The sequence below is a fragment of the Lates calcarifer genome, linkage group LG19 (genome assembly GCF_001640805.2).
Source record: "Lates calcarifer isolate ASB-BC8 linkage group LG19, TLL_Latcal_v3, whole genome shotgun sequence".
NCBI classification, from domain to species: Eukaryota; Metazoa; Chordata; class Actinopteri; family Centropomidae; genus Lates; species Lates calcarifer.
In genome coordinates, this window is record NC_066851.1 from 11,351,180 (window position 1) to 11,376,994 (window position 25,815).

The window sequence follows — 25,815 nt, forward strand, 5'->3', positions numbered from 1 at the left end:
ATAGCAAATGTAATTTACTCAACATATGCACACGTCAGTCAGGATAACAGCCCCCCTGCGGAGTATAAAGAGAGTTTGCACTTGGCCTAAGGAACCCGAGATGAATTCATTCAATGAAAGAAAGGAATTTCCAGTGACATTGTTTGAGAGAGCTGGAGCCTGGATCTGTAGCAATATTTATATACTAGTCAGGGGAAGAATGGACCTTTTGTGTGGGGGTGGGGACAGTGGAGAGTCCCAGGCAGAGCAAAACAGTCATCTGTCAAAAAGGGAAGGGAGTTAACTATGTTTTAAGGGTTTTATTTCAATGCCTGAGAGGCATCACAGGTACTTTTTCAAGAGGCTTTGAAATGGCTCAGGATAGGGTTTCCTATCACATATGCTGTTGGATATAGAAACTGTTCGGTTGATGTAATGCAAGGCATAACACTAAACACTCAGGGAGTTGACAGGGACTCTAAAGATCGCTATACATATCCCAAGAGCCGTTTATGTCTCCTGTCAATCACCGATATATATCCCCGGTGCCTTCACAGAGAACAGTGGTGGGTGATATCTGACCATCACATTGTAAAGCAATATAGAGTTGTCAGAATTTCAAAAGAAGACGATTGTAAACGGGGTGGGTGTCACATAGTCTGACATGCACAAGCACGACCACACCCACAAAAACCACACACAGTGCATCTGCGCAGCAGGGCAGAGGCTGGAAATGGTGAAATTGCTATTGTTTGTACAAGGTGCCACCACACACAACTGGCAGAATGACTTCACTCCTGTAACCACGGCAATAATGTTAGACATGTACAGGCTTGTCAGAGCGGTACCAAATCAACACCTTTAGATATAAGCTGTCAACCTATTTAGCGTGCCATGTGGGCATGATGAACTGTACCATGACCTGTGGAATGTGTTAAGATCGAAAGCTTTACTTTATGAATGTCAAGCCCCAGAATGCAACAGGATAAGTTTCGAGCTCCTTAATGTGGAGCTGCCAGTTTCCAATAGCAATAGCGGGGAAGGGAGAGGGGAAGGAGGGAAGAGTGAGTAGGTGGGATAAGAGGGGGGGCCATATGCTCCTGCACTCCCATGCTGGTGAACTGCTTCTGGTCCAGAAAAACAACCCACCAGTGGGATAATCCCCCAGCGTGGTGCTTCACACACATTAATTTCCACCATTTTCTGCTATGACTTTCAATACGCACCTTGCTGCCTTTCACTGACACCATTAGACGATGTGTTGACCCATCGAGTTCACCAGTCAATGTGAGACTTAGTGTTTCCATGGCAACCTTCAATGTCCATCAACTCTGACATAGTGGACGTGATGTTAATGCACAATGCTGAGCCATGCTCTCAGCTTGGATCTAACCTATATTCAGCATGCCTATGGTACATTTCTCCTCATTCTGCTGTTAGTGCACTCTAAGTAGAAGATGTTTAGCTTAGCCTGTATTTTTCTTTCTCTGTGCTAAACCTGAAAAATGCATTCTTACATCTCTCTGCTGACGCCTTCTGCCCATTTTTCATGTTTTCCGCTATCTCACTTTCTAATCCACCCTTTCATTTTTTTCCTTTCTGCTTATCTTTCTCTTTTTTTTTGATTTAGGTGAAAGTGATGATGCGTATCTGTCCGTCTCTGGAGGCTGCCGACTCCTCAGAGTCTCAGTCTTTCTTAAAAGTGGACAGTAGGAAGAAGCAGCTGACCCTCTACGACCCCGCCTCCAGCCCACACTCCGGTTCCGGACACAGGAGATCTGCCACTGTGGCCGTCCCAAAGATATTCGCCTTCGATGCTGTTTTTACCCAGGATGCCTCACAAGTAAGGGCCAATATGTGTGTATGTCTTGTGCTGCTGAGTCGGGGGGGGGGGCTGTTTCAGATTCTCAAGGGCAAAAGGGACGTCTTTATGCTGGCAGGGTGTGGCCAGGGGCTTAAGAGAAAAATGCCTGTCTTGGGTCAGAGGGCATTCATACCAACGTGGGCCTAACAGCTGGGCCTTTTAAGCCCTCTGGGGAATGATTTGAATCCACTCCAGTTATATCTAACCTCTCCTTTCATAGAACAGCTATATCTAACCTCAGCCTTCTGCAGCACACAGCAGGCATACCCACAGAGATCAAACACAAAGGTCAGATACATGTTTACTCTGTGGTAACTTAGGAGTACACCAGTCTTACTCTCTCCACAGCTTAACACAAACAACACTTTTTCAATGGAATGATCAGCTCTGTGTCAGTCACTGCAAAATGTCAGAAAAACCTGAGGTCAAATATTTTGTGTATATCCCCGTTGGCGGAGTAAGCTCTAAATAACTGAAAGCAGAGGAGATTGTCATCACTGTGTGGGGCGGTGTTCACAGTGTGGTCAGAGCCTCAGATCTTTTAACATGCCACACATTTCCAGAAAGTATTTTCCCTAAGTTATCTGCTGATGGCTAAAGCTGAAACAGAGCTGAGGCCAGGCTGCTAGATTGTGCCGCTGGGACGGCACTGCTGGTGGCTAACAGTAACAGCAAGCTGTTCTGCTGTTGGAGGCCTTGTTTGCTATGTGATGTATGGGAATGGGCCTCTGCTTCAGAAGCCTTGCCCCAGAGGACCCATGCTGAAACAGATTGCAAAAATGAGCCACACGTTGCAGCAGCACACACAAACACACATAAACACACATGGTCCTGGGTGATGAAAAATACAGAAACCATTAATGTGATTTGGTGTAACCAATACCAAATAGCTGTTTGGGTTTATATGTTATTGTTTTGGATGCATTGTTGTCATGTAGGCCTGTTTTACAGTATTTCTTGGATGTGGCTGAATTGTAAATTGACTGTGAGGGGGCTGTTTATGTGTGTCTTTCACAGGCTGAGGTGTGCTCAGGGACAGTAGCCGAGGTCATCCAGTCTGTGGTGAACGGTGCAGACGGCTGCATCTTCTGCTTTGGACAAGTCAAGCTCGGTAAGCTCCTCCACTGGCAAGAGATTAGACGAGAGCCTTTGTTAGCCAAAGAAAACTCTCATTGCTCTTTGTTAGCTACACTTGATGTCCACAATTGGCTTAGCAGTGCACTGGGGTGAGTCAAGGAATGGGAGATTGGAGGAAAAGGGATCGGGTGGGGGGTGAGTGGGGTAAAGTGCTGTATCCAGGCTTCAGGGCTCAGTCTGTAATTAAAATCTTAGTAATTGGCCTGGCCAGTGCTCTTAGGCTGAAGGGCTTGCTCTCCTCACACTGCTGTTTCCACCAGCTATAATTCTCCACAGAATGACTGCTTCTGGAATGGGTCCTTGGATTAGTGTTTGATTTTTATTTGGCATGTACTGGATATTACCTCCGAACCCCCACATCAACCATTATTAATTTTTTTCATCAGCAGTTGTTAAACACAATAACCCTCAGAAAATATCCAGTGTCAGTGTCTATTCCTTTGTCCTGCCCATTCCAGACAGCTTGATGACAGAAGTAATTTTAGTTTGAACATATAGTGAGCCAGTGTTGTTGAGTAAGGCAATATTCTCATTTCCACCCCACCCCCCCTCTCTCTTTCACACATCCTCAGGCAAGACATACACCATGATTGGCAAAGACAGCTCCACTCAGAGTCTAGGCATTGTGCCCTGTGCCATTTCCTGGCTCTTCAAGCTCATCAACGAGCGCAAGGAGAAGACGGGCACGCGCTTCTCTGTCCGAGTGTCCGCGGTGGAAATTTTTGGGAAGGACGAGGAGCTCAAAGACCTGCTGTCTGAGGTGTCAACAGGCAGCCTGCAAGAAGGCCAGTCCCCGGGTATCCACCTAAGGGAGGATCCCATCTGTGGCACTCAGGTTAGAAGCACTCCACTCTCTCTCCACTTTCTCTTTGTTTGCTGATCCTTTCATTCTCCCTGCAGGTTTTAAAGTATTAGTCTCTCTCAGTATTGATCTTTTTTCTGTATATGATCTACCTCTTCCTCTCCCAGAGATGTTTGACTTTCTTCTTGTGAGTGCATGTGTGTGTACGTGTGTGTTTTTATCTCCCAGGACTTCCTAGTCAGTCTCGCTCTATCCTACCTGCCTCTGAAATCCTTGCTTTATATTTCCACCAAACCCATCTGTGGTATTGATGGCTTTTTTCTTACCTTTGTATTGACTCTCCGTCAGCATCCATCAGCATCTATTACCTGTGTGTTAGTGCCAGCCCTCTATAGCACAATAGAGGTATTATTGGGGGATGGTGGAAGACTGTAGGTTTGAAGGCACTCACAGGTGTTACTGTCAGATGTTGTTTTTTGGGGATATGTATGGACTCTGACTTCAAAGCCCATGCAGTTCTGTGAGGTTCCTTCATGCTCTTCCTCTCAGCAGCCACGCGTGGGCTACCTTCATGATACCCCCCGCCTTCTCTCTCTCTTCTACCTCCTCCTTTCCCCTCCTCTCTTTCTGTATCTCACCACTGCCATCATCACATGCAGTGGTAAGAGAAGTGCCCCTGCCTTCTGCTCCACCATTACCTCTCCTAATCCTCCTCCCTCAGTGTGCATATCTGCCGTTTTAATTGCCCCCGAGACCCAATCTAATGGGCCAGGAATGTGTGCTGGGGTCCAATTAACCGGCCCCCCTCTCTCTTTCTCTTTTCCTCTCTACCCCGGGTATCCTTTTCACATCTATCACCTCACCTCTTTCTCAAGCCCTATGTGGTCTCCTTTGCTCACCCTAACCCTGCTCTCTATCTCTTCTCTCCCCGCCCACCCACCCCTGCAGCTCCAGAATCAGAGCGAGCTCCGTGCTCCGACAGCTGAGAAAGCCGCCTTCTTCCTGGATGCAGCCATCGCTGCACGCAGCACCAGCAGACCCAATGCAGATGAGGAGGAACGACGCAACTCCCACATGCTGTTCACACTGCACATTTACCAGTACCGCATGGAGAAGAGTGGCAAGGGAGGAAGTTAGTACTATTATATTACTACAACCTGCAAGTTGCCACCACACATTTGCAGTACAGAGTTATAGAGTGATTTATGTGCAACCAGAACAGTATATGATTTCCTCTCCTAATTATATCTATGCAAAGGTGACCTGTCTTTCACACTGAATAATCACAAGATGGTTTTGTTGTGAGCTACATGACAACATTGCACTATAAGAATGAACAGAACATCAGCCAAGTCCCATATTTGCAATGTTTATGGATGAACCGGGTTTTGGCCTCTGCAAGACAGAAATTAGTTTGTATGCTTTGGTCAAGAGCGAATGAATATTTGAAGCCTTCCTGACAAGAATTAAATGTTTTTCTGCTGCTGTAGCAGTTCCATCAGTCACCCACATAACAATGTGAAGCCCTATCATTTTCCCTGTGACAGCCAATTCACTCTAGCTGCGTTTTAAATCATTATAGAGGGACTGCATGTGTGTTTCTTATTGTCAGTGGATTCTTTCATTTTTATGTGTCTAACCAATGGAGCCTCCTCGTTACCATGAGTTACACATCTGGTGGGAGTTTACCAGTCTGGCTGCAATTTGAATCATTTCAGTGTGGGAGTGTTACTCATATATAAAATCAGACAGCTCTGACAATCACCGGTCTAGTCTGGGCTGAACCCTGTTGCCACTCCTGTCATCAATGGCGCTGTGCGTGAGGAGCTGACGTTGGAGAGGGAGTGACTGCGCCGTGCTCACCTGGTTCTTCCTCTGTCATTGGCACAGTGTCAGGCGGACGGAGCAGGCTGCACCTCATCGACCTGGGAAGTTGTGAAAAGGTCCTGAGTAAGAGCAGAGAAGGAGGTGGAGGCTTGTGTCTCTCTCTGAATGCGCTGGGAAATGTCATCATGGCTTTAGCAAATGGAGCAAAGCACGTACCTTACAGGTAAGACAACCACCATTAGTTTTATGATCTCTTTTACTGTGTTTTAGCTTTTGTGAAATATAAGTAATTGTTTCAGGCAAGTCGCTGCATGTCATCAGTCTTTCAAGTTTGCTGTGTGACTATTTATTTAGCTTGTTTAGTTAGCCTCATATAATAGCTTTCACTGGCGTTGCATAAGATTATATTGTAGTTGCTCAGGTATGAAAAGATTAATGACCTGTCATTTGGGAGTATTTTTCAGCTCAGAGAATTCAAAATGGCTCCTCCTGGAATTGTGTCAGCTACCTTTTTGTCACTTTGAAGTATTATTGTGCTGTTTGTTGATAACAATGTAATTGCACCCTGCAGGGACAGCAAACTGACAATGTTGTTGAGGGAGTCCCTTGGCAACATCAACTGCAGAACCACCATGATCGCCCACATCTCAGATTCTCCTGCCAACTACGCTGACTCACTCACCACTATCCAGCTGGCGTCCCGCATCCACCGCATGAGGAAGAAGAAATCTAAGGTACACTAATGAACTAATGAGCACTGATAAATCTGCTTTAACATATGCAGTAATGAACTGATAAACAAGTAATGTGTAAAAATCCAGTGACAGCTAAATGGTACAATTTAACAACGTAGGCATTTTGTCATTTGGGTTAAAATACTTCTAAATAATGATTCCCATGTGCTCCGTTTAATGTTGTTTATTGTTTTCAAATGACGAATACAGTGTAATTGTTATTTAACATTATTTTTAAGTGTTTTTATAGCAATTACACTCCTAATATGCATGTGCAACTTTGATTACATTCGTCATATTTCATGCCATGACTTAAGTCCTTGAATTTTTCTTCCTCCTGTAATTTTGGAGCTATTAAGCAAATGAATGTGTGAATGCCTCTGCAAATGAAAGATTATTAGTGCGGTAACTCAGAGCTAGTTTTTCTCAGCTCCTCAAGACATAATCATGTAATCAATACCACTGCCTAAGGAAGTGTGTAATGCCTTCCCTCGGATTAGGGAAATATATGCTTCTGATAATTAGGTGGAATGACAGCATGTATTTATTTGGTCACAGGCATGATTACAATGCAGTCCACATACAGCAATTCATATTATTGACGTTAATTTCTGTGTGACTATTGATGTGCACTTTTAACCCTTAGATAAATATCGACTTGTAATTTCATAGCCCTGCGATTTATTTCACTATGAAATTGTTAAGAAATGAATTTGCTATGAATTATAAGGTTTAAAATGGTTTTTTAAGATGATGGAATTGTTACATTAATATTTTAAGAGGATAGAATCACATTACTGTCATCACTTAATGAGATCATATTTAAATCCAAAAAGACTAATGTGTTCTTCAACTCTGCTTTGCAGTATGCATCCAGTTCATCTGGAGGGGAGAGTTCTTGTGAGGAAGGGAGGATTCGCCGGCCACCCCACCTCAGGCCCTTCCACCCTCGGACAGTGGCCCTGGACCCAGAACTGCCCTCTTTGCTCAGTGACCCAGACTACTCCTCCAGTAGTGAACAGTCCTGTGATACTGTCATTTACGTGGGCCCTGGGGGAACTGCAATCTCAGACAGGGAGCTCAGTGACAATGAAGGCCCCCCTGCATTTGTTCCAATCATCCCCTCCCTGAACAAGAAGAAGTCTTCAAAAGAGGGCCCTCTGGACAGAGACCAGTTCTTCAAATGCAACACATTTGCTGAGCTGCAGGAGAGGCTAGAGTGTATAGATGGCAGTGAAGAACCCACTGCCTTTGTTGGAGAGGGCAAGAGAAGCCAGGCTAGCCCCAAGACTGACAAATCTAAGGAGAGCCAGGGCTCTGTTTCACCAAAGACTGTAGCAAATATTTCTCACAACCAAGAGGGCATCTCACCCAAACAATCTCCTAAATCTGTCCCCACACAACCATCCTGTAGTCCCACTAAATCTAAACTGGACAGTGCCAAGAGGCAATGCATACCTGCAGACAGGGCACCACCTGAGAGTGTCCAAAATGTATGCAGAACCAGCGCTGATGGTGAGAAGGCCTTGGTTTCTGAAAGCAGGATTAGCACAAATAAACTAGTGACCGCTACAGCGCCAAACTCTGAGCCTGTGGTGAGGGAGAAAGTCTACTTCAACAAAAAAGCCTTGCCAAAGCCGGCCCTGCCTCCTTCACAGCAGAGAGAAAATGCAGATAATGAAGAAAGATCCAGCACCAGGATGCCACCTGTGGGAATGAGCCACCAGGCTGTAAAAAGGAGGGATCCTTGCACCTCCCCTTTGCTCAGAGCTCCAATGGAGGTGTGTCAGGTGCGCTCTACTTTGAGGGAGAGGTGTCTGGATCGGGACATCCTTAGAGCTACTGTCACCTTGCAGCAACCCGTGGAGCTGAATGGAGAAGATGAACTGGTGTTCACTGTGGTGGAGGAGCTGTCTATAGGCAGCATTGTAGATAAGGGTCGGCCATCCAGCATTATCAGCTTCAACAGCGACTGCTCCCTTCAGGCCCTGGCCTCTGGTTCCCGACCTGTCAGCATCATTAGCAGCATCAATGATGAATTTGATGCCTACACATCAGCTGTGGGAGGATCAGAGGTGAATATTGCAGTGGTCACACCCCTCCAGGAGGGAGCAATGGAGTGTATAGACAGCAGGGGTTCTTCTATCAGCTCTTGGCTTAGTGAGGTTAGTGTTTGCACCTTGGAGAGTGAAGGAGCTCAGTCTACAGACGTCTTCCTTCCTCAGGCCAAACACATGGGACCAGAGGCCACCTTTTACTTCGATTCCCTTGATATGTTCCATTGTGTATCCTCTCCTAGAGATGCCAAGAACTCCTTAAATGACAGTGGATTTAGTTTTTCTGACCTAGACAGTGATAGTGCTGCCTCAAGCAAACTATCCTTGACAAAGTGCCCCCCATCTCCTGAATCAGCCAAAGGCTCCCTCCGATTCACATCTAAAATAACGAAAGCTCACTCACTTAGTTCCTCTCAACTTCCACAGGGCCCCTCCATAGTCCACTCCAGTCTTCCCAGGAAGATTAAACCTACCTCATCCATCTCTCATAGTAGTAGCAGTAGCAGCAGCAGCAGTAGAGAGCCACCAAGGCAAGAGGCTAAGCAGGAGGATCCTTGGCAGCGCATTGACAACCACTCAGAACCTCAGTTTTCTGACTCCAGCAGCACCAGCAAATTTCTCAGAAACCCCCCCAGTGGCATACCATCCAGCAAAACATCCAACAACAGCAACAGTGTACCTCGCCCACCCAAGGTGCAGGGGTCTACCTCATCCCAGAGGGTGGTCGACGGCTGCGAGAAGTCAGCCAGTAAGAACCCACCCAGCAAAATGCCTCAGCTGAGACGAGGTGCCACCACCCTGGGAACAGTGCCCGTTATCCATTCCTCAGTTGACTACAAGGGAACCCAAGATATTATTTCATCTACTACAAGCCTTAAATTCTCCTCTCTGGGGAAAAGCAACAAGGCTAACTCACAGAAAGCGAGTAATCTCCCTAAACCTGGTTGCACCTCGCCCCCTCCCCCCCCAGTGAGAAAGTCCAGTCTTGATCATAAGACTAAGACCCTGCTGCCCCAAAGTGCCTTAAAGTCACCGTATGGGGAGACAGGTAGGGCCTCTGGAGCGAGGGCAGCTGTATCAGAGGATGAGCTTGAGGTACGTCACAGAGTGGACTCTACCAGTTTCAAAACCTCCAGCCTCAACACAGCCAAAGTTACCTCCAGTCTGAAGGCCAGAGGGCCAAGAGGAGAGGCTGGGCAGCATTATGGCAGTCAAATGTCACTGGAAAGGTGTGAAAGCCTGTCTTTATCTGGTTCCAGAACTGCACTTAGTAGGGAGAATAGTGGGGCAAGTTTAGGGAGCAGCAGTAGCAAATCCAGCAGGTCCATTCCGAGATTTGGTGTTCCTAATTCATCCAGCTCCCCTATAGCTACCTGCCCATCATCCCCAAGTGGAGGAAATACTAGCAAACCTGGTCAGGTAAAAGCTTCTGTAAATCCCAGAGCATTAGGAGCAGTCAATGGTAGTAAGGCACGCTCACTGTCAGCCAACAACTCAAAGGGCCTTAGCTCCTCCACCAAATCTTTGGCTACTCCCGTGACCAGGAATACCAACGCCAACCTCCCTCCCTCAGGACGGACGTCGGCTCCTCGGACCACTGCTGCTGTTAGCAGTAAGCCCGGGAGAGGAACTATCATGGGCACAAAGCAGGCCATGCGGGCCGCCAACAGCCGCGTGAGCGAACTGGCTACAGGCAACATATCAGGCAAACACATGAAAGGTTCAGGGGATTCAGACAGCGGCAATGACAGCGGGGTGAACGTGAGTGATGACAAATCTCCCATAGCTATGCTGCCCTCTCCATACAGCAAAATTACTGCACCTAGGCGGCCTCAACGCTACAGCAGCGGCCATGGCAGTGACAACAGCAGTGTGCTGAGTGGGGAGCTGCCTCCAGCTATGGGCCGCACGGCCCTGTTCTACCACAGCGGAGGCAGCAGCGGATATGAAAGCATGATCCGTGACAGTGAAGCCACAGGCAGCGCTTCCTCTGCCCACGACTCAATGAGCGAGAGCGGCATGTCATCCTCAGGCAGAACGAGGAGCTCCAAGTATCCCAAGAAGAGAGCAAACGGTGAGAAAGTAATTTGGGTTTCACATGTAGCAATGCTGTTATAGGAAATATTCACAAATATTATGAATATATCACACTGGTATGTGATATCTATCAGACACTGCTTGTGTGTAAAACTACACACATTGAAATAGCATTCAGAAATGAATGCTCTCTCCTAGGAAATTATCCATGCAGGGGTTCTAACTTTATGAATCCATTCTTATTACATTCATGAATTGGTGTTTCATTGGATTTTCTTTCCTCCTGAATCAGCAGCATACATTATTCATACATACATAGCAAAATGATAAGGAATGTTTAAAACAAGATGACTTTGAACTGTGTGATGATCAGCTAAGATGAATAGAACATGAGCAGCAGTGACCTGGTTCAAGTTTTTGTAGCCTTGTTTATATAGCCATTTGAATTCATGTGCATCAAACCAACCTTTTGCATTTATTTGGGTTATGGACATACAGAATAGTTACTCATGAAACCCTTATAAATATGTGATCACCACGACTCAGGTGACCTGTGTAAAACCTTGCATCATTTTACATTTACTTTAGTGAGACTCATACATATTTACTCATAGATCCTAGCAAATACTACTACTGTATGTCACCAGCGTTAACCGGTACCTGCCTGACCATATACATTGCTTTGCAGGCTTCCAGAGAAGACGGCTGATCCCAGCACCCCTGCCAGATACCTCTTCCCTGGGGAAGAAGGTGGGCACAGCAGGTCAGTGGGTGGACTTGCCTCCTATGTCTGGACCGCTGAAGGAGCCCTTTGAGATCAAGGTGTATGAGATCGATGATGTGGAACGGCTCCAGAGGCGGCGTCAGGAGGAAACCACAGAGGTGAGTAGAGGGTCACTCCTGACTTGTTTTTACATGGTGGTTCATCTTGCTATGCTTGTTTTAGATCATGCAATGTCTGGGTCAACGTCTTGTCAATCCCACTTGCTAAGCTGCCGCAATATTTTGCATGCGCAACACTGATGCCACACATGCTCAAGATGTGCCACGTTGACTTATGTTGTGGGAATGACTTAGCTCACATCTTCCCAGTTTCTTTTTAAAGAACAAGACAGGAATAATATGTCTCAGACGTCTGACCTTCAGTCAGCTCAGTGGCCAATCCTGGAGTTAAAATGTCTGTGTCCAGATTCCCAGAGCTTGGTATTTTGGCAGCGTTCCTAAGGAATGTCAAGAGTTCAGGAGGCAATTACTGATGAGGGTTAATTGGTTTGGATATGGGTGATGACTCAGCTTACTGCTGACGATAGCAGTGGGGATGTGGAGGGGAAGAAGGAATGAAAAAGAAGATGGTATGAAAAGATTGGTCAGGGAATGTGTGATGAATGAAGCTGCTCCCAACAACATCCCAAATCAGCTCACCGCTAGCACTCTTCACTGGCTGCCTGATGGCTTTTTATAGCTGACTCCTCTTCTGTGGATCATTAACTGCTCCCACAAGTTCGCCACAGCCAGACAGGGATTTGTTAAGAGAAGATATTAAATCAGCTAGATGGTAGTTTGATTTACTTTCAATTAGGAAAAACCGCTCTTTAATTTTTTCTCCCAGCCATCACTGCCTGAGTGATAAGTAATTAATTACTTTTCCATGATTTCCCCTCACTATTTTACTTTTAAAATCTTGTGCAGATGCATCAATAGCTTGTGTCTACAGTACGTGTGTATATTTGCATACTGTTCAGAGACTATATGATATCCATATAATTATCTTGTTCGAACATGCTAACTTGCTTTATCTGTTTTCCCTGATCTCACTCTTTAGCAACCATTCCAGGATGTTGACAAGGTGAGCCTATTTTTCATAGTGACTGGGGTTTCATTTTAAGAGGCACAGACTGTATTACAGTAGTTGCATGACCACAATCATAATTCAGCCCACAATCAGGAGGAAACATATTTTTTTTACATGACAAAAACTAGCACGTATAAGTGTATGTCAGCCATTTTTCACAATTTCTGTTGCATTTCTGTTTTAAGACTTTTTTCTGTCATTAATAATCTCTCCTTGTCTCCCAGGGCCTGCTGTATTTTCAACAGTAAGCTTAAATTGCTGGAGAGAAGGCAACAGCAAGTGAAGGAACTAAGAGCAAAGCATGAGGTGTTGTTAGAGGAGCTGGAGGACACCAAGGCCCGGTTGATGATGGACCCCAGCAAGTGGACAGGAGAGTGTAAGTGACTACAGAAAACCTGTAAATGTAATACTGTCAAATCTTTAGAAGATCTGTGTTGACAAACCATCTAATCAAACATCATTTTCCCTTTACAACAGTTGAGGTGGACCCAAATTTGGATAAAGAGTCTCCGGAGTACCTGGAGGCCTTGGCACAGGTCACAGAGGAGTTGGAGTTCTGCGTGAACCTATGCAAGTCCCGTGTCATGATGGTAACCTGCTTTGACATCAGCATGCCGACGTCTGGCACTCAGGAGGGACTGCGAGAAGTTGAAGTCTGAGGACAAAAGAAAGTCGAGGTGGAGAAATGAGGAAGTGAGAAGAAGAAGGATGACGAAATGTAGCAGCCAGTTTATAGTAATCACTGGAATGAAGAACAACCAGAGACAGAGATGAGATGAGAGTGGATCTTTGCATGAAAACGGAGGAAATCTTAACCACCTAGCTGCAGTGCCTCGTTGTCCAGGACATGGTTTAAATGGCAGAGAAATGAAACGTGAGCACAATGTGCTGTTGCCTGAATGGCAAGGCAGTGGCTATCACTTACTCAAGAGTCAACAACACCTGGAAGTGCCTTTAAAATTGTTTTGTTTTGAGTCGTTATTTTTCATATGGTGCAGGTATCTTTAGCATACCCAAGCAAACCCTGAACATATTGCTTTTATGAAAAATATTTTATATTGCATTGTATAGTGTATTTATATGATTATGTGGTGTGTACAAATATCCTTTTAAGGGAAAAAATAAAGACGAAAAAAGAAAAAGCAATAAGCTAATGTTATTGCGCTCCCAGACTTTGCCTTTTCTCTTGTTTCAAACCTCAGCATTTTATCCATGTTCATTCAGCCTCTTGCGCCTTATTTTAACTCTCTGGTTCTGTAGTTTTCTAGATTTTCAAACTGGACTATGTTATCTCATCAAGGACTGCATTTGCTGTTGTCACTCATCGCCTGCCAGCTGGCTTGTGAAGCTCGCAGGGCTGAGTGAATGTTTTTTTTTCCCTACAGTTGCCTTGATCAAAATGGGTCTCAGTGGATGCACTAAGGTAGAGCAGCAGTAATGTTGGGGGACGGAAGGCTTATTCAAGCTGTGCTTGTCCATTTTTATCTCACTGAAAATGAGAGATTAAGCCAAAACATATCAATCAAAGGGCCACTGTGATGGATAGTGAGCGATTATTCTTGATTCAGCCATTCTCTCTGGTGCCTCAGTATGTGGTCATGCAACCCTGAGAGACTTAACCTTCTCCACATTAGCCGATGAGGATAGAATGATGAATGGTTACACTGATAGCAGTGCTCATCAGTGAGCCTAATTTCTTTCCAAATGGGCTTGGACCAGGGGGCTATCTAAACACTATAATACAAAGGGGCACAAATGAGATAGCACAAGTCTACTGGCCTCTTATCCAGTACTTTTTTAAGCGCTGCCAAGCCTTGGCTCTATGCATTCCAATACATTAACTGCAACTACTGTAAGAACCTCAATACTGACTTAAGGGCAACAACACAGTTTGGCCTCTTTTGTCCCCTACTACTTTTTTTTCTAAATAGGCAAATTAACAAAGTTGACCCAGTGTCTGAAACAAAGACTCCAGAATTGTTAGTTTCCTGTGAAATGATGCAGTGAATAAGAGCAAATGATCGTGACATTGTTTAGCAAAATCAATCATGGTATCAGCTCCTTGTAGCTGCCAGAATGTGCTTGTTATGAATCAAATGGCTGACACAGAGAGATGATCGGTGAAAATGATTGTTAAGAAAAACAAACTGGCTTTGTTGTATTTTGGTGTGTTTGATTTCTATATCTATGACAAATATGACTTTGTTTTTCTTTCTTTTACAAAGATGTACTCTCTCAGGCCCTCTCTGAAGATGCTGCATGAGATTTTTAAATCATTTTTAAGAATGATTTCTACTCCATTTTTACCATTCTAATTTTTTACAATAACTTCAGTTTTCACTAATGTGGGGTTAGGCTCATAAATTAAATAACTATTACCAAACCAAGACCTTTTTCCAAGAAATTATTATATGTAAGGTCATATTTCATATCAAAACCCATATTTTCGAATATCTTTGTTTTTGTATAGGACTTTCAGACCCTATGTATAAATGTATGATATGGCAGCTTGTGTTTTACTTTTACAGTTCCTGTGAATAAAATGGTTCTTCTTACTGATAATTCAGAGTTGACTGATTTCCCTAGTTCTTATATTCATAGGACTGTTTGTTTCCACACCATTGCAAAGAAGAAAAGGCAGATGGTAGTTGTAGTTTATAACAGCAGGCAGCCAAGAGAAAAACTGAAACATTCATATTATTACAGTTGCTTATAGATATTCTTGAGAGACATAAACATTTACATTTTTTCCAAGTAATTACTCAGCTCTAAAGCACTTCCCTAACAATCATATGCACAATATCCTCAGTGTTGCAATTGTCTAATAGAGACAGATCTTCCTTAACATATGAAAAGAGCTGTAACTTATGTAACTTTACAGCATTATTTTTTTAGTTGTTTGAAATGTATAAATTCATTAGATTAAGTTTAAATGAAAACATACCGTATAGATGTACTGCAGGTCAACAGAAAGTTGAGCAATTTTGTTTTTTTTTCGTCTATGTTAAGTACTAACTATGAATGTAACTAATGAACAAGACCCTATATTCTCCTTAAAACGCCCAAAATCCATGGCAATCTGAAGGACTGCCAAAATTAAGGCCCTTGACACCAAAGGTTTCTTCACCACAGGTGTTTTCACCTCAGTTGATTAGGCCTCTCCTCAGGACTGATCGAGTGTGACTGTGCTGGGTTGAGCCTCCTGGTGCGCCCGAGAAACACTATGGACAAAATATAAGGACTTTTCCTTCCAAATATGTAGCCCCGAAAAAAAGAGTAAAATAATGTCTTCTGACATTATTCCATTGTAAAAATGTCGGAGTTTAACGTTTTTCACTGTTAAACAAAATGCCATCCAGTCTCCGCCATTACACCGGGTGTGGCGTCAGAAACTTCAGGGATGAATATGTCGAAATAAAACCTGAACCTCCTGCATGGCTTACACCACAAGAGGTAAGTGAGCAAGTATGGCTTTTCCCCCCTGTATTTTGGTTGAACTGACGAGGTAGTTGTCATACACTGTTTTTATTCCTACCGAAACACTGAGTCTCAATACCAGCTGAGATTAAGATAGCATAGCTCTGTCCAGCATGAACCTAAACAAAGGTCTAATCATCCGGAGGAAATAAGGTGAAAGTTGTCAGTTGAAGACAACTGGGATTGTTATTAGCGTCGTCACACCTGCTTAATGCCACCTCCATATGATAATTGTATTTTCTGAATTAAAGATACGTTGTGTAGAAGTTTATAGCACACAGCGAGTGCAAGGTACAAAATGCTGGCCATTACAGATTTTAGATTTTATAGTTCTCATCATTTTAAGAAGAGAGAGAGAGAGAAAAAAACTGTATCAATTTCTTGAACCGTGTCTGTCAACATTGCCTTTGCAGTTTAACCATCTTTTTGTTGAGACATGATGATGGAAGGTCAGATTTGTGGCATCCACTTGCTTAGTGAACATACTCTTGTCCCTAACCTGAATCAACAGTAGTAAAAAGAGCTGTGAATCCAGAGAAATTAATCACTCTCTGCATCAGGAGGGCCTTCTGGTCAGTGTGATACATGAAGTCCTGTTGAGTATTATACTGTATGTGTTTGGATGTGTTCAGCTAGAAACTGAAACCTGCTGTGCAACAACATCTTGCCTCCTCCCTGTTAATTCTGTTTTGATCAAAAGCATAAGAGGTTAATTTGGCTGACTGGCAAGACCAGCTGGTCACTGTGTTTCAAATCAAATTCTTTGGGTAATTTTTGCTTTTTGGCTCAGTGGTTTTTGGCACTCTGACACCTTGTGAAGGCCAATCTAGACAGAGTTCACTGTACAGAACAGTCAAATCAAATGTGCTACTCTGCGTGTTAATATACACAATAGATATATCTATTATAGTTAATTGGGTATGTGGAGCTAATTAAAAGGGATACAATGCTGTATCCTTTTCAATTAATTATTTCGCTAATCTTGAGCCTGTAGTGATTTGACAGACAAATCACTCAAGAGCCTGTCAGCTTAGCCTGTACCTTATTGCTGTTAGGAAGTTGGTGTGTGGAGTGGAAACAGTTGGCCAGGGCTGCTGCAGACGTCTGATGGCTGCTGAGCACAGTCAGCCCCATATATCCCAGCCCACTTTGCCTCAGGGCTCTCATCATTAGCAGGGAGTTGGGGTGTTGTATGAGAATAGCAATGAGTTCACTGAAAAGTCAGGAGTCTCCCCTCCCCTCCTTCACTCCAACCCAGCACTGACCCTTTGCTAGAACTCTCCTCACTCCTCTCAGGGAGAGGTTTTTATCCAAAACCCAATCCTAGTCCAATTCTCAGTCCATTTGATGTCTTTCCCTTTCTTCATGTCTTACGTCTTTGTTTCCATTATAGTCTCTTTATATTCCAGTGTCAGTACTGTTCAAAGTGCGTACTGCTGTCAAACAGAATCAGAGCATCTGTAAGTTCTTTATCCTCTCATATTGTTGTGTTAGACACTTTAAAAGCCTCTGTAAATCCTACAAATACAATTGCATTTGTTTCTTCATTTCTTTGATAGTTTGTCACTTTAGATGACCTTGTGTCTTCAAATTAGCCTGAATGTCAAAGGAAAAGAAAGTAGGTTGTATGAACCCTCTCACTCCCCTCTCTGCCCCTGTTAGGCGGCTTGCATCTGCCTGGGGCATTGTTAGTGGTAGCAGTTGCTCAGTTTTGGATTTACAGCTCTACAGTCCCACAGATTGGTCTGTCTAAACCAAGCTTGCTCTTTGAAGAAGACCTATAAACCTGACCAAATGCTGCCACTTATTCTAAGTAATTAAAACAAGCTGGCGTGGAGAAAAAGTCCTTAAATTATCAGACGCTGAGCAAGATGTAAGCCTCGCACACAGTCTCTGGTTGTGCTTCAGGGGGGTCGTAACTATTGACATCTCCACCTTCAAAACAGATTGCATGTGTAGGGAGTTTTGCACCAAGACAGAAACCTTTTAAGAGCTTCAGTCCTGAAGGCTTTCCCCTGTATGTACTGTAAATTCTTTCAGGATGGGTGGCCATACAAGTCTAACAACATGTCACTAAGCTGAGATAATACTATAGGCAGTAAATCAAACCAAAGCAATCCATAATGTGAAAGAGAATTAATTAGCCTTTTAGAGACATCTTGAAATGATCTATCGCTGAAGAGTTAACCTTGTTTACTGTGTGTAATTTAACAAAGCATCAGAGGCAAGAGAGGCTAGGGAACGAGCAAGAATTATCATTAGAAGTTTTAATGATACAGATGATTTAGGGCTAATAATTTACCATATTGGTACAAATTGTGATGTGAATCATCTCCCTTGTATTACCATCACTGATCTCCCTGAGTATTCATTCAGCTTATATGGCTTGGTAATGAGGAGTGGGATGTGGGTCATGAGTTCAAACAGCCTGTTGTGTGTTGACCTGCGAGCTGCCAAGGTAATGAGTATGTAGGAGATAAAGATGCGCACACACCCACACAATCTCCTGATGCTGTCTGTCAGTGAGCTGGCAACGTCGTCCTTTTAATTATGCAGTCTTAAAACGGTGGTAGACGAATATGTCACAGAAGAGGTGGATGTTCATTATTTCTACAAAGATGGAAGTGTTGGAGTTTTTTTATGCTTATATCATTTTCCCCATCATTGCTCAGTACTTGACCAGGTTTGACTCCAGTATATCATTCAGAATGCTATTTTTTCATGCAACAGTCAGGGGTGTATTGTGTATGGTCAGTACATGATGCACTGACCTTGTCAAAGAATGATGAGAACTACTTTCTCCACCACATGCACTGACCTTGTTTTATCTGTGGTCTTGTAGTCCCTTGGTCCAGATTGCTTGTAGATAACCACTGATTTACATAAAGGCTTTGTTTAGATATACTGTTTTAAAATGCTTTTAGAATACTGATGCGAAAAGTTAATGTGCAATGAATATTCATGATTTTAAAAAAGGTTCTACACAATTGAGCAGAAAAAAACAGTCAAGTCCTTGATTACTTCAATTGTTAGGTAGGTAGCAGCATACTGTAGTCAGGTTAATGACTGGGTGTTCTCTGCAGGTCTTTGGCTTTTTTTTTTTAAAGGTTTCAGCTCCTTTAAAGATCTGCAAATTGCACTCAGGAGATCATTGACCATAAAAAAATTCATTATTCCCATAGTAGAGGCTAAATAATTTAATTCCAGAAAAAGTGCTCACTGAGATATTGCTGTTAATTGCATAGTGAAACTGAATAGGCAGCCATTCCATCAGGTAGTGCTCTCTTAACAGATGGGCATGTGTGATGAAAAAGACCTTTTTAATTAGTCTGTCTGAAGACGTTTCTTCATAACCGACAGCCCCCTCCACGCTTAAGTTTCAGTGGCCACCAGACAGGCTCTTAGCTGGCTCGCAGCAGCAACCATCTGGTGGACAGCAGAACCCGGGCTACAGGGTGGCTCCCCACTCCACTGAGCCGACACATAGCCCAAGGACACAGGCAAGAGTCTTGTGTTGCTGGGTCTTTACTCGATTTAATCCCGTACCTTTGTGCTCTGTGTGGGGATCAGAGGTCAACAATCAAACTACACACCAAGATATGTAATCTTTTGGTGGAAGGTCAGACCGAATGATGGTTGTACATGTGGTGAAGGCTATGGTTGACATGTGTTAAGTATGCAGTATATCTTATTCATTGCAATCATTCATATTTAAATGAAATCTTATCTGCAAGGGGAAAATTTATAACTTCATTCTTTTATCAACCCCTCTTTAATACCGCCTCTTCTCCATCTTCTCCTGTGACCCTGTATTAGTAAAACCATATACTCTGTGTAATTTGACAGAATATGGTTTCACAAAGATTACCACCTTGGGATTACTTTTTGAAAGGCTGTGTGAGAGATACTTGCATCAGTAGATTGCGGGACACATTTTACAAGGTGATTGTTAAACATCCTCTCTCTGCCGGGCTGATTTCATGTTCACTTCACAATGATTGGCAAGTTAATTATCTTCCATCCTGTCCCTTTTTGGTGGGCAGATCAGCATGCTTAAATTGTAGCATTGCACTTTCCATCTTTTCCCAGATGAACTGTAACTCATAAAATGCAGAGGCTAATGTGGTTTCAGGTGTCTCTGTTATGGCTACTGATAAGATGAATTGAATTTCCTTTCCATATTGGAAACAGAATTATGTTTCTTTCTCTTTTTACCAGAAGGAATCATTTTGTGTCTTGGTGAAGAGGGTGTTTGATTTTTCAGAGCTTTGATTGCTTTCTCAGAAACCTTTAAACATTGGATCACGCAGTCTGCCTCTGCAAAAATTCACTCTCTGTCTGCACACAAACAACCTTCAAGTGTAAGAAGTCCTTCTAAAGTAGAATATCTTCAGAAAATATATTTGATTTGTTTGCTTACTTGGAATTGGCAACACCAAATGGTAGTGTAGTCTGCAGGCCTCAAACAGCAGAACATGTGTATAACAAAGTGGCAGATAAGTGGTGCAGCTATAACTGTAATTGTAGCTGTATGATAATAGGAAATCAGATAGAAACAGCAACTTGATCCAAGTCCTCTCCTAAAATGGATACAGAATGTATCCTTGTTGCACTCTAAATCGCATATCAAACAGCTGACAAATTAAAGGAAAAATGTCAAAAAGGAGTGGAGAAACCAGATGACAATGTCCCCATCCATAGGGCACTGAAGTATTTGAGTATGACAGTTATGGGAATCTTATGTTATGGCCTTCACAGTCACCAGAACTCGAACTCAGCTACCTGTGGGAGATTTTGGACTATTGTGTTAGACAGCGCTCTCCAACACCATCATCAAAACATCGCATGAGGGAATATCTTTTGGATGAATGTTGTTTCATTCCTCTAGTGGAGTTCAGAAACCTGTAAAATCAATGCTGAGGCTCATTGAAGCTGTTCTGGCAGCTCATGGTGACCCTACACCTGGCTAAGATATTTTATGTTGGTTTTTCCTTTTATTTGCCACCTGTCTGTACTTGTTACTACTTTTGTGAATCAAATGCTCTGAAATTTTTTTAAGGACTGTATTAGTACAGTCTCCTCTTTCAAAGAAAGAGATGCAAGACCTTTAATGTACTGAGTATTTATCAGTATTGCTGGTATATATTTTGATCTGCCCATGCCTTTTGCATGTGGTAGTAGTTTACCTTATTGTGATACAATCTTATATCTCATTCAATTCACATGTTTATTGTGACGAAAAGTTATAATCACGCTCCAACCTCTGGGTTAATCCACCAATCAGAGCCTTGTTCTATCCATCATGCTTTCATCTGCCCCTTACTCACACGTTTTGATAATGTGTGCTCTTTTCATTTACACATGTAGATGATGATTATAATTGTAAGGGATTTTTTTCCTTCCTCACACGTTTCCATTGCAGCAGTGAGGGGCCCTTCATTGTCAACAATGAGATACAGTGTATTGTCTCATCAGACACTTTGAGGCGCACCACAGTGGTGACAGCCCAAACGCTGTCTTTGTATTCCCTCTCTATCTCCCAGATTAGAGCTTGATTTGTGCAGGTTGCTGACAGGAGGCTGTCAGTAGTTGTGATGTTTGAAGTGGAATATGCACAAGAGAAGAGGTTAATTACACAACATTTAAGACCCTTCTTTGCCTCACCATTCATACTGTAGCCAATCACGTCCAAGATACTCGCTAATCAAACGTGGGCTGGCAGCTCTGTGCTGTGGCAACAGTTGCTGTGATGGCGGCTTGTCTGGCAGGGAGCGCGCGTCCTGCTGTTTGCCTATTTGAGTTAGTTGGCAGGCTGATACAATTCCCCCTCTTTTGCTGCTATTCATTCATAGCCAAAAGAAGGTGGAGAATAAATGTGTTCTCTGAATTACTGAAGGATTGGATCATTCTTTCTTGTCTGGTTTGTGCTTCATTAAAACTGACAATCATGTAAAAATAGAAATCATTTGTCTACTGTTCAAATAAACAATACAGCAGAGTTACTTAAAATATTTAGGTTTTATTTTAATTCCCAGAGCTACATAAAGTATACTGTTGCTTTCCAAATGCTTTATATGAAATGAATAAACATTTGATTTAAATCCCCTCTTACAAAATTGTAGAAACGGGTACAAAACATTAAAATGTGTACATGTAGTCGAACTTAAATCATTCAGTTCTGGTTTTACAGTCCACTTGCCGACTGGTGTTGTTTGCGTGTTTACCACTGCATTAGGCAAAGTAGAAACAGATGAAGCACACACAGTTTGAGTGACAAACTTTGAAGTAGACTACATCCACGATGAGATATGGCATTCTCGACTGGCCCCCCTCGTGTTGACACTTCAACATGAACACCCTCGTCCAAAACTCAGTGTATGGCTGCCACCAGTCGCTCCATGTCAGTAACATCATCACTCGCTGCATGAACTCACAACTCAAGCTTTCATCTAGTTCACTTTAAAGTATGACCTCTCTGACCTGTCAGGCACACACATTCATTCCCTCACTGTAGGACCTCTCACCACTGTGGTAATGAGCAGGGCTGCTGAAACCTAGTATGGACCTTTGAATGAGAGTGACAGAGATTATGAGCAAACTAGGAGGAGAGTAGAATTTGTCATTGTGGAAGTCCATATCTCAAGGGCTCACTTATCCCTATGTTGAAATCTAGTTCTGCAGTAATGAATAACCAATTTTGTGTGTGAGTATGCAAAGATCTGTGGGTATCAAAAGATTCATGAATGACTTGTATTCTACAGGAGGACCTGCTAATTATGTTCTTTTTATGATTATATTTCTCTGGGGAGCTGCATATGGAAGATGGTACAGTTATGCAGATGCCAAAAGGTATTAAAATCAGACTCATAATCAGACTCTTTTTATGATTGCTATCATTCTGTTTGGTTGTCCTATAGTGCGAAGTGCATGTTTTTTTTAATTTTGTACTGTGGAACAAGAAAGTAATTTGACTTTGGTCCTTATTGTTACAGTAATGAAACTGGATAGAAACCCCTCAGAGAATAGAACAAAACATAATGTCCTTGACAACGCTCAGCCTCTTTCTTTTCCAAATGAAGCAAAAAGACATTGTTCAAAATAGCAGCAGTGAGATTATTTCTGGTGCCAATTTCCCCAAGGTAATGTTCATTGTGTTTTAGTATATGTTGTTCCATAGCAACCAAGATGAAATGGTTTTATTGATTTGCTCTGGAGGAAATTAGACCTCACCCTAAGGTATCCATGCATTTCACTCTGCGCTGCCTCCACTGCACTATGAGCAACCTTCAACAGATATTTCTTCCTCCTCTTTAATTATCACTGGTTACCTGAATGGCATGGCACACACAGAGCTGCCCTCGTAATTAGCTGTCAGCTGTTTTAAGGCACAGCTCATTGATCAGGTCATGATCGCTAATAGGACGTGAAATCTTGCTGCCTTCTCTATTGATATAGATGACAGTGAATGGAGGTTTTAAATCCACGCCAGACCTCAGAGTTAACTATTTGAATAGGCAAATATGTAATAAGTATTTTACAGTCACATTGGAGTTATGAACATTTTTAGTACATATCTTTTTTCTCCAGCTTGTCTGAATTCTAACCACTGGCTGTATACTTTAATGAGTAAAGTAGGTGATCCTAACTAATTAATTTCTATAAATTAAAAAATCTGGTAATCTGGGGAACCCCTGAATTTGAACATGGAATTATACACTAGTCTCTTTTTGGCCAGTTTGTTGCAATGAGATGCAGTTGGGTGATGTCCTCCCAGTTGGCTGGGAGAAAGCTTTCAGGCTTGATATTGTGTCTTACCCTCCAAAACCAGTTACTCTAAAATCTGCAGTGTTATGTCTTTCACTCTGATTTTGCATTTTGGAGGGATGTGTTGTGACTGGATTAAGAGGAGAAAGTGAAAATGGAATAAATAGCTTATTACACAGATATATCTTGATGCATTTTTCTTTGTGCTGCAAGAGGAGACTTCTCTGCAGTGTACAGTAAATAAGATCCTCTTGTGACAAGGATGGCTTTAAAATGTTGCTGGTAATACTAAGTGTGGGTGAAAATGCAAATTAGCTGCTTGTTATGTGCCAGAGTCCATCTAAATTAATGGTGATACTGTTTTTGTTTTTTGTTGTTTTTTTTTTCATCTGGTTTTCAGCCATTTTTTAAAATTAAAAATAACTAGATTCCTGGATTTCCCCCCCCAAAAATTAAGTGAAGATAACAAGCCAAACAACAAGCCTGTTGTTATCTGAAAGCTGTTTAGCCTATGCAAGTAGCCAGTATGCAAGGTTAAAGTTTTCAGTTGCACACTGAATATCCAGATCTCTGCGTGTAGTTGCTTTGTTCATCCATAATCATTGATCTTCTCTCTGGGAATGTGACTAGTCTGGATGAACAGGTGGGCCCATGCCTACAGGCATGTGAACTCGAGGCCTCAGCAGTTCCACCATCCAGGCTTTGTGCTCGGGAGACTTTGGCGGACGTGTGGCGTTCCCTCCTCCTCCTTCCATCTCCACAGCTCCCCAAACACAGTTGTTCATGAATATGGATAACAGGCAAGGCTCCCTGGCATCATTAACATGCCACAAGCCCATATAAATCACATCACCATAAAACCTCCAAATGCTCCGATAAAGAAGGTAACACGATAACAACCGGCAGAAGTCAAGAAGACAAACAATTCTTGAGAGGAGAAACACACTGTGGATTGTTGGTTAGTTGCTTGCTCTGCTCGTTGATTGGGTCCTATATTACTCTGCAGTTGTGTTAACACCCTCAGACAGCTCATGTGACTAGGCTGGATGCAGTTACACGCAGACACAGTTTATCTTGGCTGAGATGTTGACAGGCACTCATGCACAGCTGCAATAGACTTGAACCCTCTCTGAAGACTCTGTTCACAGCATGGGGAAGAAAAATCTCTGATAGCTTTTCACTTTGAAAAATGAGTGCACATATTACTCTCAGTACCCACTTTTGTTTAACTTCTATCCTACATGGTTTGCAGGGGTTCGCCCCAAGATGTTTGAGTATGATGGCTAGTTTCTCAATTTTGGTTTCAAAATGAAATAGTGATCTGAGCGAGTACGAATGTGTGTACTGGTTTTAGCTCATTAGATGTAATTTTTTTTTTTTAATTAAAGCTGCTCTCACTCTCCGTGGAAAGAATGGTGGGTAAAAGGAAAACACATTTAAATGGCCCAGTCAGCAGCTGGACTCTGCACTGAGGGCATTTTGACAATCTGTTGGCAGCCAGCCTCATCCTCTCTCCTTTCTGACACAGTTGTCCACAGCCATGAAAGGCACACAAATGTTTGGTGCCAATTGTTTCCTGTTTAAAAGACCTTCTAACCATCTGTACTGTTCTTGAACGGGAACCTTTTATGACTTTGGTTTGTGATACACGTGAACATGCCATGTGTTTCCTTAGGCCACATTCAGACCAACAATAGCACTGCATCAAAAAACACAAGCTTGTTCTCTTTCAAGGAGACCACTGCACTGACGAAGCATCCAGGGCTGCTGCCTCTCCATCAAAAACCACAGGGCTGTCCATCCAAAAGTTGCTGCATGTACTGTAACTTTCTAGCATTGTCCTAATTGTGGCATTGTGTACAGATTGTAAAAGCCTTTTTGTTGAGTTATATATAAACAAAATTTACTTGATGTGTTTTTTCTCATAAGTGCCTGCCTTAGGTGAGCATAGTACTACTACTGCAGTGTATCTTGGCATCTGATTGGCCTTGAACAGGACTTCTTGGTTTATATTTTATTTTTTCACCAGTACCTGTAGCAGGACAGTTAAACAAAACAGACCCCTGTGTTTATTTTCACCTAATGTCAGTGCTGGTCTGAACACATCCTTTAGATTAATATGACATTGTACCCCAAATTCCTAAAGTGAAGTAAATCCACATGCAGACTCTGCATCAGCTCCCTTTTGTACTTTGAAGAATGGATTATTACTTACACTGCGTGTGGCTAGGACTACAGTATAGTCCAGTTATCTTGGGCTAGGTTATTGTTGTAATTTGGAGTAA

General features: G+C 42.8%; 1 protein-coding gene across 1 annotated transcript in view; it reads left to right on the forward strand.

Annotated features, from left to right (window-relative positions):
• The window catches only part of kif26ab (kinesin family member 26Ab), a 65,927-nt gene extending 51,076 nt beyond the window's left edge, over nucleotides 1–14,851 (forward strand). Inside the window, 12 exon segments of the mRNA XM_018690230.2 lie at nucleotides 1,610–1,822; nucleotides 2,861–2,954; nucleotides 3,553–3,815; nucleotides 4,731–4,914; nucleotides 5,673–5,832; nucleotides 6,181–6,343; nucleotides 7,210–10,474; nucleotides 11,126–11,319; nucleotides 12,260–12,283; nucleotides 12,514–12,525; nucleotides 12,527–12,665; nucleotides 12,767–14,851. Coding sequence (XP_018545746.1) covers nucleotides 1,610–1,822; nucleotides 2,861–2,954; nucleotides 3,553–3,815; nucleotides 4,731–4,914; nucleotides 5,673–5,832; nucleotides 6,181–6,343; nucleotides 7,210–10,474; nucleotides 11,126–11,319; nucleotides 12,260–12,283; nucleotides 12,514–12,525; nucleotides 12,527–12,665; nucleotides 12,767–12,948 — 4,893 coding nt within the window. The 3' untranslated portion in view covers nucleotides 12,949–14,851.
• Nucleotides 14,852–25,815: the final 10,964 nt, after the last annotated feature.